Source organism: Eumetopias jubatus, unplaced genomic scaffold, assembly GCF_037043125.1.
Source record: "Eumetopias jubatus isolate StellerSeaLion01/CBP00866 unplaced genomic scaffold, mEumJub1_p1.0 scaffold_12, whole genome shotgun sequence".
Classification (NCBI taxonomy): domain Eukaryota; kingdom Metazoa; phylum Chordata; class Mammalia; order Carnivora; family Otariidae; genus Eumetopias; species Eumetopias jubatus.
The window spans coordinates 105206942-105219699 of NW_028274818.1; the positions used below are offsets into that span (position 1 = coordinate 105206942).

Here is a 12758-nt window from a genome sequence, read left to right on the forward strand (position 1 = left end):
TCCCCTTGGTCTAAATGCCTGGTTACTGTTTTGCTGCCTATATTTAAAAGTTGTGTGTGTTTTTTTAATGTGTGTAGAGAAGAGTTTTATGGAATCAGTGCTCCAAAGCTGCAAGATACGTTTTTTGTTAGTCTAAGCCAGGGTTCAGGAAGTAGAGGGAAGAACAGTCCCTTATAATAGCCAGCAGGTTACCTTCCAGTCTTGTGATTTGACTGTAACTCAAGGTTGGCCTTTTCACAACAGATCTCCAGCCCTAATTCCTGGTAGCTTATAGGTGGAAGTACAAGGGGTCTTTGTGATGATTTTGTGATTTCTGGAAGCCCCAAAGGTATGCTCCTTGGGATGATCCAGACTTGCTGGCTTCCCTACAGGGCTCCAGGATTGGTTCACATGTGAAAGGAGGAGGAAGGTAATTGGTATTTTCTGATATACCCGGGATCTGTTTTAATCAGATGTAGTAAGACATACAGATGGAAATGATTGTCATGAGGGAAGTTTTTACACTCACAGACCATCCCTAGGAACAGGAGGCATGGCATGTCATGCCACTCAGGGCCATGTGGGAAGTGCCGGTGTAGACCGGGAGGCAGAAGGAACAAGGGAAAGCATGCACACGTCTTTATTGTGGTCTCTGTGGGAGGGAATGGGTGAGGCAAGGTGAGCAGGCTCAGGATTGGCTAGTTTGAATAATTTCAGTAGATTCTGGAGCATAGGAGCTGTCCTTAGTTGTCTCGTATGTGGCCCTGGGATGATTAGGGCAGAGGAATAATGCCTCCTAGAATATAAGAACAAAATAGAGGAGGTGATTTGGAGTATGGGCTCTGGACTGGTTAATCTGTATGAAAGCCATTTGCTATCTGTAAGAATTGGCTAGCCCTGGGAGAGGCAGTGTCTCTTCAGTCAGGGAGGCCCCAGATGGCAGAGTGTCAAGAATACAGAAAAAAAAGAAAAGACAGTTAATATAATCAGTGATATAAAATTTAGCAGCCTTGAAAGCTAGCCCAAAACGTTTAGCAAAACCATTTAAATAGTCTTTGCTCCATTTATTCTGCAGAACCTGGTGCCAGTGCCCTGATTTTGGTCTTCATGGATACTAATTAATGCTATTATTCTGCAAGGCCATAGAGTATATCCTTTTAGACCTTCAAGCCATGCTGAAATTACACGTCCTTAGGCAAAAACAGCAAATGTGGCCAAATGAAATCCGTTTTCTTATAAAGACCGGATCAGAAACCTTTCCTCGTTCCACCCAATGAGGACTTTTTAGCTCTGCTGTTAACTGGTCTTGGGCAAGTCACTAAGCCCATCTACATCTGCTCCCCCCAACCCCTCCAGCAAAGTGAGGGGCTGCTCTGAAATTCTTCGCACGTGGGGAGACCACAGGTAGACTGTCCACCAGGAAATGATGGTGAGGTCTTAAAACTTGATGGAATTCCCCTTGCATTTCTCCAATAAGAGGCTTGTTGCTGTCGGCTGCCAGGCTGCCAGGCCAGGCCAAGCCTCCTTTGGGAGATCCAGTGTTAAGTCCCACAGAGTGCTAGAAGAAACTTGGCAAGTGTCTAAGTGTTGTGAATAATAGGCTCTGTGCCAGGTTATCTTGTTTAAACTTCACATTCCTAAGAAGCAGATACTGTTATTATTCCTCATTTAACAGTTGAGAAAACAGGTGGTGAGATGGGTTAAGTTGCCCACGGTCTCACTGCTGAGAAAGTGGAACCCATATTTGTCTGACTTCAAAGTATAAGAATTAGACTTACTTTATGTAATTACAGAGGTGAAGAGTAGATCAAAATGAGGGCAAAATGCAGGGAGACATATTCTGGCTCAGTGTTATTTTGAACCCTGATTATCAGTCAAAACTGCAATGGGCTTTTCTCAACTGGAAGGATTCAGGTCCAAGTTGGATTACCATTTTTTCAGGGATGTTATTAAGGGGAATCTCCAGTTGATTGAGAGATGGACTAGACACCCTCTGAATATCCCTTTGAGCCCTAAAATTGCAATATGTGTAATTCTACAGTTGTGTGATTTGGTGTCTCCCAGGAAATTCACACCAATCAGTTGGAGACCCCACCGCCAGAGGGCAGTGTCTTCACATTTGATCCATCTGTACGGAAGGAACCAAGTGGTTCCCTCTGGAACTGTCTAGAGAGTGCCTGGTGTAAAACCATCACAGGGGTGAAATGGGCCAGTGTGAAGAGAGAAAGAGGGAGTCACCACCGGAATGTTAATATCCCTTCCTTTACCAGCTGAACAATGATTTCTGTCTGCCAGGGCATTCGAAAGAGGTCAGAGTGCTTAAAGTCAAAGGGAAGACACCATTTCCAGGGAGTGGGGTGGGGGAGAGGTGCTGTCTGAGGGCTGTGCCCTGGCAGGGAGCCCTCATGGTGCTGTCTCCTCCAAACCTGCACTCTAAAGACTAGAACAGTGAGGGGAGGAACAGGGTCCAGGATGTTAAAGGTGACAATGGAAACCCTTTCACACTTGGGAAGGTTGAAGGACCCAGGGATATTCAGCCTTGGAGAAGAGAAATCTTGGAGGGACATGAGAACCGTCTGCCACTGAGGTCGTTCTGCAGGGTATCAAAATGAGGGTTAAAAAGTAGATGCCATCAGGGGGCAGGTCTCAACTTGATTTAAGGAAGAACTTAAATCTTGATTTAAGGAGAACTTGCCCATGTCTGAACATCCTGGGAGATGCCGAGGTGGAGCATGTGGGGGCCTTGTGGGTCTTTAGCCTGGATGGATCCTATAACATCCATTCAGGGATTCTGTAGATTTCTCAGCTTTACGAAACCTGGTTAGTCTTCATATCTCTGGTCTACCCTTTCAAAATTTGCAGTGAACCTCACCAAGATGGCATAGTTCTCATGGTTTCCAATGGAAATAAGCCTGTGAATGAGGATATAGGGATAAAACAGAATTCTAACATATTGTGAAAATTGCCTTTGGATTTGGAAGCCGTAGAAAAATAAAATTTCTTCACTTACAATCTCCAGTCTATTTTTCGTGTTTCTTTTATTTAAGCTGCATTGGGACAGGGCATTAAAATTGTCCACATGAGGAATTACTTCTAGAAAACAGCCCGGGCACACAGACACTACATATTCCGTCTTTGACATGAACATGTAGGATCTCAACTAAAACAGACCCACTGTTACTGTTATCCAAGTGCTTACACAGCTCGATGCAGTCTCGGAGAAGCCACACTAATTTTAGTTCCTCTAATGGCTGGGTATTTACATCCTCAAACCCTTTCCCCCCACAGCTATCTTTATTCTGTAGCACTTGTCTCTTTCTGGCTTGCACTTTCTTTTGCATAGTAAATATTCTCAGGATATCCAGTTTTCTATTTTCATGTTTTTCCTCTCAATGGTCTGCTGTTGAGATCTGTGTCACCCTGGAAGAAGAAAAGAGAGAGGGTGAGAAAATCCTTGTGGACCAGAGCTGGGGGTTCTGACATCTTTGCCTCCTTCTTGCTAGAGAGACAGTGTCCCCAAGATGCCTGAGCTGCAGCTGCACAGGCTTCCTTCCTCATAATGGACACCATTATTGGGTCATAGCTGGTTCATTCTATGTGAGGTTGTGAAGGTTAGAGACACCTTTGGGCCCGGGGTGCCTAACTGGGCCTGGACTCCATACAGGCCATTGCGAGAGCTGGAGTGCGGTCCCCTGGGGATACAGTGCTCACCACAAGCCTGCCTGTGGTGTCTCATGAGGGGCCCACAGGCTTGTTTTGCCATTGTGATACGTCTTCCCAAGAAAGAAAAGCTACTGCTCATCACATCCCACACGTGGATTTAAAAACTTAGCAAGATTTCCTTAGGGAAATTATGGAATACTTGTACCCAGTGGGGCCCTTCACAGCCTCATGCATGCCTGTCCTGCCAGCTTCGTCTCCCACCACATCCAGCACTCTCTCCTCTTCCTGAGCCCCTTCTTCCCTAGTCACGCTCTTCCTTGTATGCATCTGACCTCTGCACTTTGGCATATGTTGGGTCTTCTATCTGGAATTCCTTTCTTCTCTATCTGGTGAGGGATCAATTTTACTTATTCTTTTTAATTTCCATTAAAAATCTGTTCATTTATTTTACTTAATATCAAACAAATACTTTTAGAAAATACTTTAATCATGCATTTGGATGTCAGGGCAGTATCAACTGCTGTAAAAATGTCTATAAACTTCCTCTTAGTTTCTGTACTTTCGTTGTCTTGGGCAGGTAACAAACGGACCACTCACTGAGTGTCACTGCCTTAGACTTTTCTTAGACTTTTTCCTCCATGGTCTGCTCTACCCAGCCACCTCAGTTTAAACCAGTCACTTCTCCCCTGTGATCCTGCCAGGTGAGATGCAAACATAGCATCACAGAACGTTCACTCACAGCCTTGTGGTGATGTTTATGCTGCTGTCTCTTCACCAGATTCTGAGTCCAGGCCTAGTCCATATTCAGAGCTTGGTCAGTATTTGTGGGGCCACTTTGGAAAACTAAACTCTTGTGGGGTCTTGGATCAGATGCTTAAGACATCTCGTGGCTACTCATGGCGTACCTAGCCTTGTGACCAGCCAGGGGAAATGGGATGAAAGAGCTTTATCACCTCTGGGTGCTGTTGGCAGGATGGTGGCCTTGTGGTGTGGAGACAGAGCTATTGGACCAATAGCAGCACTCCAGGAATAAACAGTCACCAAGCCAGGGCAGAGGATCTATTTCACAAGATGGCTAAATCCTGGAGGCTGAGATTTAGTAGGTGGAAGGACTGAAATATCTCCTGAGTCTGGGTGGTAGAGGGAGCCTCCTGACTAACCCCCGCCAAGGTGAGAGTTCAACAGAAGAGACCCCTTGCAGGTTTTTGCTCCAAGAGGAGATGGTTATACATTAATTGTAGTATTCATCCAAAGGCAAGCCTCTGGTTTCCTTAACTTCTTGAGCTAACCATGATTTAAGAATTAGAGAATAAAGAAAAAGATTATCTCCTATCTTTTGTTTCCTCCCTAAGCAAATGGTAAGAAAAGGCTCAGCTTGAATTCAAAGGTCAGTGGGGTTATCACTTTGGACTAAAACCCAAACTGACCCAGTACTGAAAGAGAGCTGTGAGTGGGGAACCTTACCCTCACTGGGGAGCTGATCCATCAGGATGTTTGAACACAAGGCCAGAAGAAAATTCCCATAATCCATGGAGGTTGGACCATCGGTACACTGAGACTTCAGGCCCATCCCCTCCCAACCTAAACCAAGTCCTTGATCTTGAGTTGTCCTGCTTAATCCTAAACAGAGGGCAGACTTATTCATCTCTGCATTAATTAAAATAAAAGACAGTTTGCCTTTCCATAGCACAAGGCTTGTATGACCATGAGCAAATCGGTGAACTTCTCTGAGCTCATTTTCCTCACCGGACAAACGGAGATATTTCTATATCTCCTTACCATAGGATAAAGAAGATAGTGATAGACATCACCATGCGTCTAGTTCTGGTAAAAGTAGGAGGAACCTCTGTTCCCTGGCTCTGCGTTTCTGTAAGGGAAGATTTCTGCTACAGTGTTGGTTCTAACACACCTGATCGTACGTCTGGTCACCACAGGGCTGGTTAAACCTCAGATGCTGGACCCACCTCCCAATAACGTCTGATTCAGTAGGTCTGGAGTGAAGCTTATTAAGAATTTGCATTTCTAACAATTTCCCAAGTGATGCTGATATTGCTACTGGTCAAAAAGACCGCATTTTGGGGGAACCACTGCTCTGGAATAATGTTCTTCGCCTCTCTCCTGATCTTTCCCTTGCTCCACTAATGGGAAGACGAGTGGTTTATCCTGTGTTTGGAAGCAGGAACCAGTAAGGAAGGGATGAACCCCATCTGCTCTCTCCTTTTGGATCTGCCTGTAGGTTTGATGAGTTCTGGTCATCCCTCCCCTCGGAGTAGGGGTTGCTTCTTATGATGCAGGGCTGTGGTGGTTCAGTTCTGCAGGTCCCTTACATTGTGGGGTGAAATACAAGGATGACCAGGTTGGATACCCATTAAATTCTTAATCTAGAATTATAATAATTCTATATAATATAATATATAATATAATATAATAATTCTATATATATAATAGCATTTCGACTTTTATATATTTGTTTGCTCTAATTTTTTTCCTCAGTTGATTCTGGATTAAAGAAAATAGGAAAGGACTATTTTATATTGTCCCCTCTGGGACAGTGCTCAGAAAAGGTAGCTGCAAGTAATTATTATTATTATTCATGTAAGAAGTCTAAATTCAACCGGTATTGATGAAATCCTCAGGAATGGGGACGTGGGGATGTGAAAGATGCACACACACTGGCTGTAAGCTTGCAAATGTCCCTATGGTTCTCCAGTGAGAACAAGCATTAGCACCTGTCTGCCAGGCCTAATGTCAAGTGGCATCAGACTTGGAACCTGCCTTCAGAAAGCTTCCACCCAGATGGGGGAGCATCATGACCCCTAGCACCTGTGTTACAGGTGGACAGCACCACGCCCAAGGGCTTCGGGAACGCAGAGAGGGAGTGTTGCTGCTGAAGGGACCGGGGAGCTTTGGAATTCCCACTGCATGAGCTCAGGGCACGGCAGACAGGAAGCATCCAAGTCAGAAGGAGCAGAGCAGGGAAGGGAAACTTGGAGCATGGGCATGGAGAGTGGAGTCGATACCTACTGGCTATCGGCTGGAACGTGGAGAATCTCACTCCTCAGAAAGGGTCTTGGCGGAGCCTGTCTTGGACACCTGGATGATCTCCACAGAGGTGATGCCTTTGCCAGCCACGCGGTGTCTGGTGCGCAGCTTGTTCAGGGCGGTCTCTGCCATGCCGGCCCGCTCCTCAGCGTCGTCCAGCTCGTGCACCGTCTTTCTGTAGCGAGCCAAGGTCTGGTTGGCTTGCTCCTCCTGTGACAAAGGCATGGTGGAAAACAGGGTGTAAACCTGGCTGTTTTGGCTTAAATGTGCATCATTATCAGTTCTACACAGACACGTAAGGGTCCAGCCTTTCTGTACTTTCAGCTGATTCTTTTTTGTCCTTGACATCTGTATTTCTAAATAAAATGTGATCTGTTGCTGCTTCTGTCATTTGTGGTTTTAGATGTCAGCTAGTGGTGCCCCACTATGAAAGATGTGGGTTTAGCACTTTCCCTAGTCTTGGGGAGACTCTTGTCTCCCCAAGAGAGTCAGAGTGCTGCTTTGATTAGAACCATATTAACTGTCAGCCTGGTCTTTATCGAGCCTTTCGGGAAAGGCATTGGTTGTGTGGGTGGCTGATGGATTCGAGGTGGTAGCCCCAGAATTGGCAGTGAACAATGGCAGGGTCAAATATCTATGTCGGGGTGAGGGTGGAGGGGCCGTCGGTGCTGGTAGGTGGACGTGTGGTATAGGGTTGAGACTCGAAGCCATCCTTTGCTACCTATTTGACTTGGATGTTAACGTTTACTAACATAACATAAATAACCTACTCTGGGCTGTTTCCTCACCTGTGAAATAGACTAAGAATATCAGTCTTCCTGCCTTGTGTTGGGAGGATCAAATAAGGGAAGGGTCTTGCATGTAATAGCATGAGCAGGAAAGAGAAGTTATCCTGGCAGAGGCCTCAAGGGCCGGCCGAAGCACGACAAAGGCAGCCAAGACCTCCCCGGTTTTAGAGCGCACCTTGCAGTGGGCGCCTTAGTTAGCACGGATGTTCTTAGGGGATCTTTTCATTTTCTACATGTTCTTATCCTCAGTGCATAGTGTCCAGTCTGCTTCCAACACGATAGCGAGAATGAAGTGCCATGGACATGAAGCTCTCGGGTCGTCTTTTGGCCAATACCCGATTCCTTCCCTGTGGTTAATTCTAACCAAGCCTTGAGGCCTGGGCTGGGAAGGGAGGGCATATTAGGGACACACCGCGGGCACCTACCGCTTCTTCGATCTGCCGCTTGTAGACCTTCAGCTTGTTCTGCAGCTTCTCCACCAGCTCTTGCATGCGCTGGTTGGTCTTGTGGTCCTCCTCTGTCTGGAAGACCAGCTCTTTGAGGCGGCGCTCATTCTTCCGCAGTGTCTTGACCGTCTCCACGTGCTGTTTCTGCTCACCATCCAGCTCTGTCTCTAGTTCCTTGATCTGAGGGGAGAAGACAGGGACATGGCTGAAGGAATGCAGGTTTTTGAACTTGGGAGCTCAGTGGCCTTGGGTGGGGGTGTCATGGCTGCCATGTCCACTTCCTCCCCAGAGGAGAGCAGGCAAGCCCTGGCCAGGAGGGTCAGGTGGGTTCTGCCTTTCATGTACCTGCTGTGGTTGTCAGATGGGTCCCTTTCCCTGAGCCTCAAGTTTACTCCTCTGGGAGGCGGGGGAGGCAGAGGCTGGACAAGGTGACTGAACCTCCTGGCCCCTCTAGCTCTGACACCGCACAGGTGAAGACTAAGGCTTGTTTTAAGTAAGTCACAAGGGAGGAACAATGTTGGAAACAGACCTCCGTCTCTTCTTGGGGGTGAATCACATTCTGGGGGAGAGGTGGCAGAAGGAGAGGAGACCTTTGTATAAATAAATTGCAGCTCTTGTCTCAACTTCCTTTTCCTTCCTAGCATCTGAGTAACCCAATTCCTCATCAAGCGCTGGGCATGGTGGTTTTGGGAAAAGGCCCCTGCCCAGCCACGTCTCCCCTTTCTCTCTCCTGGCTTAGCTCAGGGGCGCCCTCACCCTGGCTTCCAGTTTCATGATCATGCGCTTCCCTCCTTTCAGAGCCAACTGCTCCGCCTCCTCCATCTTGGCCTGCAGGTCTTTGATGGTGATCTCATAGTTCTTCTTGATTTTCTCCAGGTGCATGCAGTGGTCTTGCTCTTGCCGGAGTTCTTCTGCCATGCGGGCAGCCTATGGGAAGGGAGAAGAGTGAGAGGCTGGAGCTGGGTTCCTGTGCAGCCTCACAGTGCTTGTGAGAGATGGGGGACCTTGTCCTCTGGTCTCTGGGAGACCAAGTGGTGGATGAGTGCTGCGGGGTTTTGGGAGAGGGTGTGCCCCACACTCCTGGGTCCCTCTGAGTGAGAGGGGAGGGGGCAGGCACATGCACTCACAACCAGGCCTCTCAGTCCATTGACTCCTCCAGCCTGCGGCTCTCCAGCCCCTCTTTGCTGTCTCCTCCATGAGGCACACAGCGCAGAGTGTGGGAAGAGCACAGATCTGGAGGGGGAAGATGAAGGTCTGCATCCAGCCCCTGTGTGGCCTTCAGCAAGTCATTTTGCCCTCTCATTCTTTGCATTCATTCCACAAATATTCACAGAAGATCTGCATACTGGGTATGGGTCTGGGCTCTCTGGACATAGCACCAAATAAGACCGGCAATATTCCTGAGCTCCTGGCATTTCAATCAAGGGCAAGGAACCTGGCAATAAAATCTGTATTCCCTCATCTTTAAAGTGGGGTACATGGTTTATGCCACTCAAGGTTGCGTGCCCCCAGAGGAACACTGGCACAAAACCACTGGCAGCACGTCCTGCTGAATCTGCCCCTGAGCCCCCGGACATGGCACCCATCTTCCTTTCACTAACGCCCCCCTCAAGGCTGGTTTAACACTCCTCCTTGCCAAAAGGCCTGCCCAGAATAGCCCACTTTCAATGGCTCCTTTGACCCAGGCCCCAGGCCTCAAGCACTGATCTCTCACATGGTCATGTGTAGCTTGTAATTATTCCTTATTTTTATCTCTTTGGCTTTTCAGAAAAGCCTCCAGACTCCCCAGAGCAAGGACCACAATCCTACTGGCAGGGCCCTATGCACAGTGACCCGTGAGGGGTGGGGGCGGCCTTCCCTGCCGAGGGTGGCCTGGCCCTCAGCGGGCAGCTTGGCCGGGGGCACCCAGGCCTTTCCCACCAGCACCAGGCAGCGTGCACACTGACGTCAGTCATGGCTTTCTTGGCTCTCTCGTCGGCTGAGCGGAATTCACTGATGAGCTCCTCGTGCTCATTGGAGATGCGCTGGACATCTGACTCCAGCTTACGCTTGACCACAAGGAGGCTTTGGTTCTGGAGGAGAAAATGAAGACATCGCAGTGACCTGGAAGTCTGCATAGCCCTCCCGCGTCCAGGAAAGAAAAACAACCCTTGCCCAGACACATTTGCCAGACCCCTCAACAGGAAATGGCCCTGGGCTCCCTGCTTGGGGTAGGGTCTCTCCCTGCATTTTTCTCTGGGTTTTAGAACAGAACTTATGTCACAAGGAATCCAAGAATACTGTCATTTAGGCCTGGGGTGGGTGGCAGCTCTAGAACAATCCTGAACTCAGAGCTGGGAAAACCCAGGTTCAAGCCCCAGTACTTCTACCTACGTGGATAAATTCTTTACTTCTAGGCTTTGATCTTATCTCTAAGATGGGGTTATAATTCCTATATGTCCCATGCACATTTTTTCTTTTGGTGAATTCACATGAGATGCTTATTAAGAGTTAAGCTGTGCTGGTAAAGGATTACACTATCAGCAGTACTGGTGTTACCACTGGCGGTAGAAGGGGGTCCCCACTGTTGACCATGGATAAGCCACGGAGCTCTCTGGCTCACGGTTTTTCATTTGAAAAGTGAATGTCAGACTTTGGAATATTCTAGATCCCTTCCAGTTCTGAAGTTCTGTCCTCAGCTACACTGAAGATAAGGTGATCCTTAAAATTGGCTAAATCATCAGAATCTCCTGAGGAGTTTGAATTTAAAAGTTTAGATTTCTGGAGTCCCACCAGAGACCCACTGGATCAGAGTCTCCAAGGGAGAGTCTGGGAGTCTGTCTTTGAAAGCTCTGCACAACTGTGCGTGCACACATTGTGTGTGCACTGGAAATGGTTAAGATGGTACATCTGATGTTACGGGCTTCTTGCCGTAATAAGTAAAGTCTCAGGTGGGTGAGTTCTGAGGATTTCCCAAGTGGGGACAACTGTCGGCCTCTAAGTTCTGAAGGGAGCCCACAGGATTTGGGCACCATCCTGGCCTTGTCCCAGTGCCCCAGGTGTGAGTCTGCACGGCACCCTCCCAGGAAGCCACCATCCTACCTGGATGTTGACCTCGTTGTGCCGCTCGGTGATCTCCACCACCTCCTGTTCCAGCAGCTTGCGGGAGCGCTCGCTGCCTTCCAGGCCTGAGCGCACCTCCTCCAGCTCCGTCTGCAGCAGGCTCAGGCGCCGCTCCTGCAGGTTGTACTGCTCCCGCAGCTCCTCGTGCTGCCGAGCGTCCTCATCCATCTGGACCTGCAGGTCCTGGGGCAAGAGGACCCGGCCTGAGCCAACCTTTTGGGCCCTGGCATGGCGTGGGGCTTGGCCAGGCCTGAGGGTGCCTTGACCTTTAGGGACTGGGCTCAGCAGGGAGCTGGGGTGGGGCTGGGGAGATGGCGGCCATAGAGGAAGAGAGTGCAAGGTGTAGACCTGCCCTTGGGGCGTTCACGGTCTGGTTGAGGCCTATCTGGCCAGGGCCCAGGTGTCCAGAGGATTTGTCCAGTGGGCAGTTAGCATGAGGCCAAGGCTTTTCTGATGATAGAGCACCTGGGGTTTCCAGCAGGGCCTTCTCACGGAGGCCTTCCCCCATGACCTTGACCATCACACCGCTGCCGGCTAATCCACATCTCCCTTCTCCTGGTCCTATTATTTCTCTAGAGCACTTATCATATTTTTTCGTGCTACAATTTTATTTATTTGTTGTTTGTTGCCTATCTGCAGGGCTGTCTGTTGTGTCCATTCTTGTATCCCCTAGACCTAATACAGTGCCTAGACTGGGCGGGTCTCTTACTAACCATGTGTTGAAGGCATGGATCCAGCTACAGGTGCTTGAAAGACCAGCCTGACAGGGATGAAGGAAGACTTCAACTCTATTCACGTTCATTTCTTAAGGTGAGTGGTGGGTATAGGGGTGTGTATTATGTTCTTTATTTTTCTGTGCCTGAATTCACTTTTAATAAGTCAAAAATGACTTTAAAAACCAAGACACGCGCAACTCTCTGTTTTCCTGTTTTCTTCCCTCTTTTCAGTGGTGGTTGGGGCCTCTCATGTATGTAGTCCCCAGGTCCCCTGCTCCCTGGACTGCCAGACTCCCCACGTTGTCACTTTCATGCCTTTATCCTAGCTGCAGACATGCATACGGTTAGCTTCCTGGAAGCCTGCAGGCTTGGGGAAGGCTTCCTTTGTGCTTATTTTTCCTTCTCCCAGATTGCTACCTTGATTTGCTGTTGCAGCCTTTTCAGTGTCTTTACAAGTTCACTGTTGTTCTTGTTGGCGTGGTCCAGCTGGATTTCCATCTCATTCAGGTCCGTCTCCATCTTCTTCTTGAGCCGAAGCGCCTCTGCCCGGCCCTTGGCCTCCGCCTCCAGGCTGGCCTGCAATGACTCAATTGCCCGCTGGTGGTTCTTCCTGCAAGTCCAAACAGAGAAGGCCTTGCTTGGCATGCTGGGCCTGCTGGTCAGGCTGTGCTAATCTTCCCTAGATGAGAGGTCTGAGAGCTTCAACATGGATATGGCCATCATATCATATTTGAAATCAGACCGTATCTCCCCTTAAACATGTAAGTGGGGGAGTATTGTGCTTTGGGAAAAGAAACGAAGGTCAATGTTTACCACCTATCTTTTGGGATCTCAATTCATTTAACATGCAAAACAGCCTTGTAAGGAAACTGAGGCTCCACGATGACAAAAAACATGGCAGAGGTTTAGCCCACCATGGAGTCAGGATTGAAACCCAAATGCTAGCCTGTTTTTTAAATTACAAAATGTGAGCCTTGGCAATACAGGTCAGATTTATGTCTCTCTTTAAAACAGCAGTCATC

The 12758-nt window shown here is 48.4% G+C and overlaps 1 protein-coding gene across 1 annotated transcript in view; it reads right to left on the minus strand.

Moving 5' to 3' along the window:
- Nucleotides 1-3014: 3014 nt before the first annotated feature.
- MYH16 (myosin heavy chain 16) overlaps nt 3015-12758 on the minus strand; it is a 59160-nt gene continuing 49416 nt past the window's right edge. Inside the window, exons 37-43 of the mRNA XM_028088443.2 lie at nt 12154-12346; nt 11000-11203; nt 9865-9990; nt 8675-8845; nt 7898-8098; nt 6667-6894; nt 3015-3399 (exon numbers count right to left, since the gene is read on the minus strand). Coding sequence (XP_027944244.1) covers nt 6694-6894; nt 7898-8098; nt 8675-8845; nt 9865-9990; nt 11000-11203; nt 12154-12346 — 1096 coding nt within the window. The 3' untranslated portion in view covers nt 3015-3399; nt 6667-6693. The remainder of the gene's footprint in view (nt 3400-6666; nt 6895-7897; nt 8099-8674; nt 8846-9864; nt 9991-10999; nt 11204-12153; nt 12347-12758) is intronic.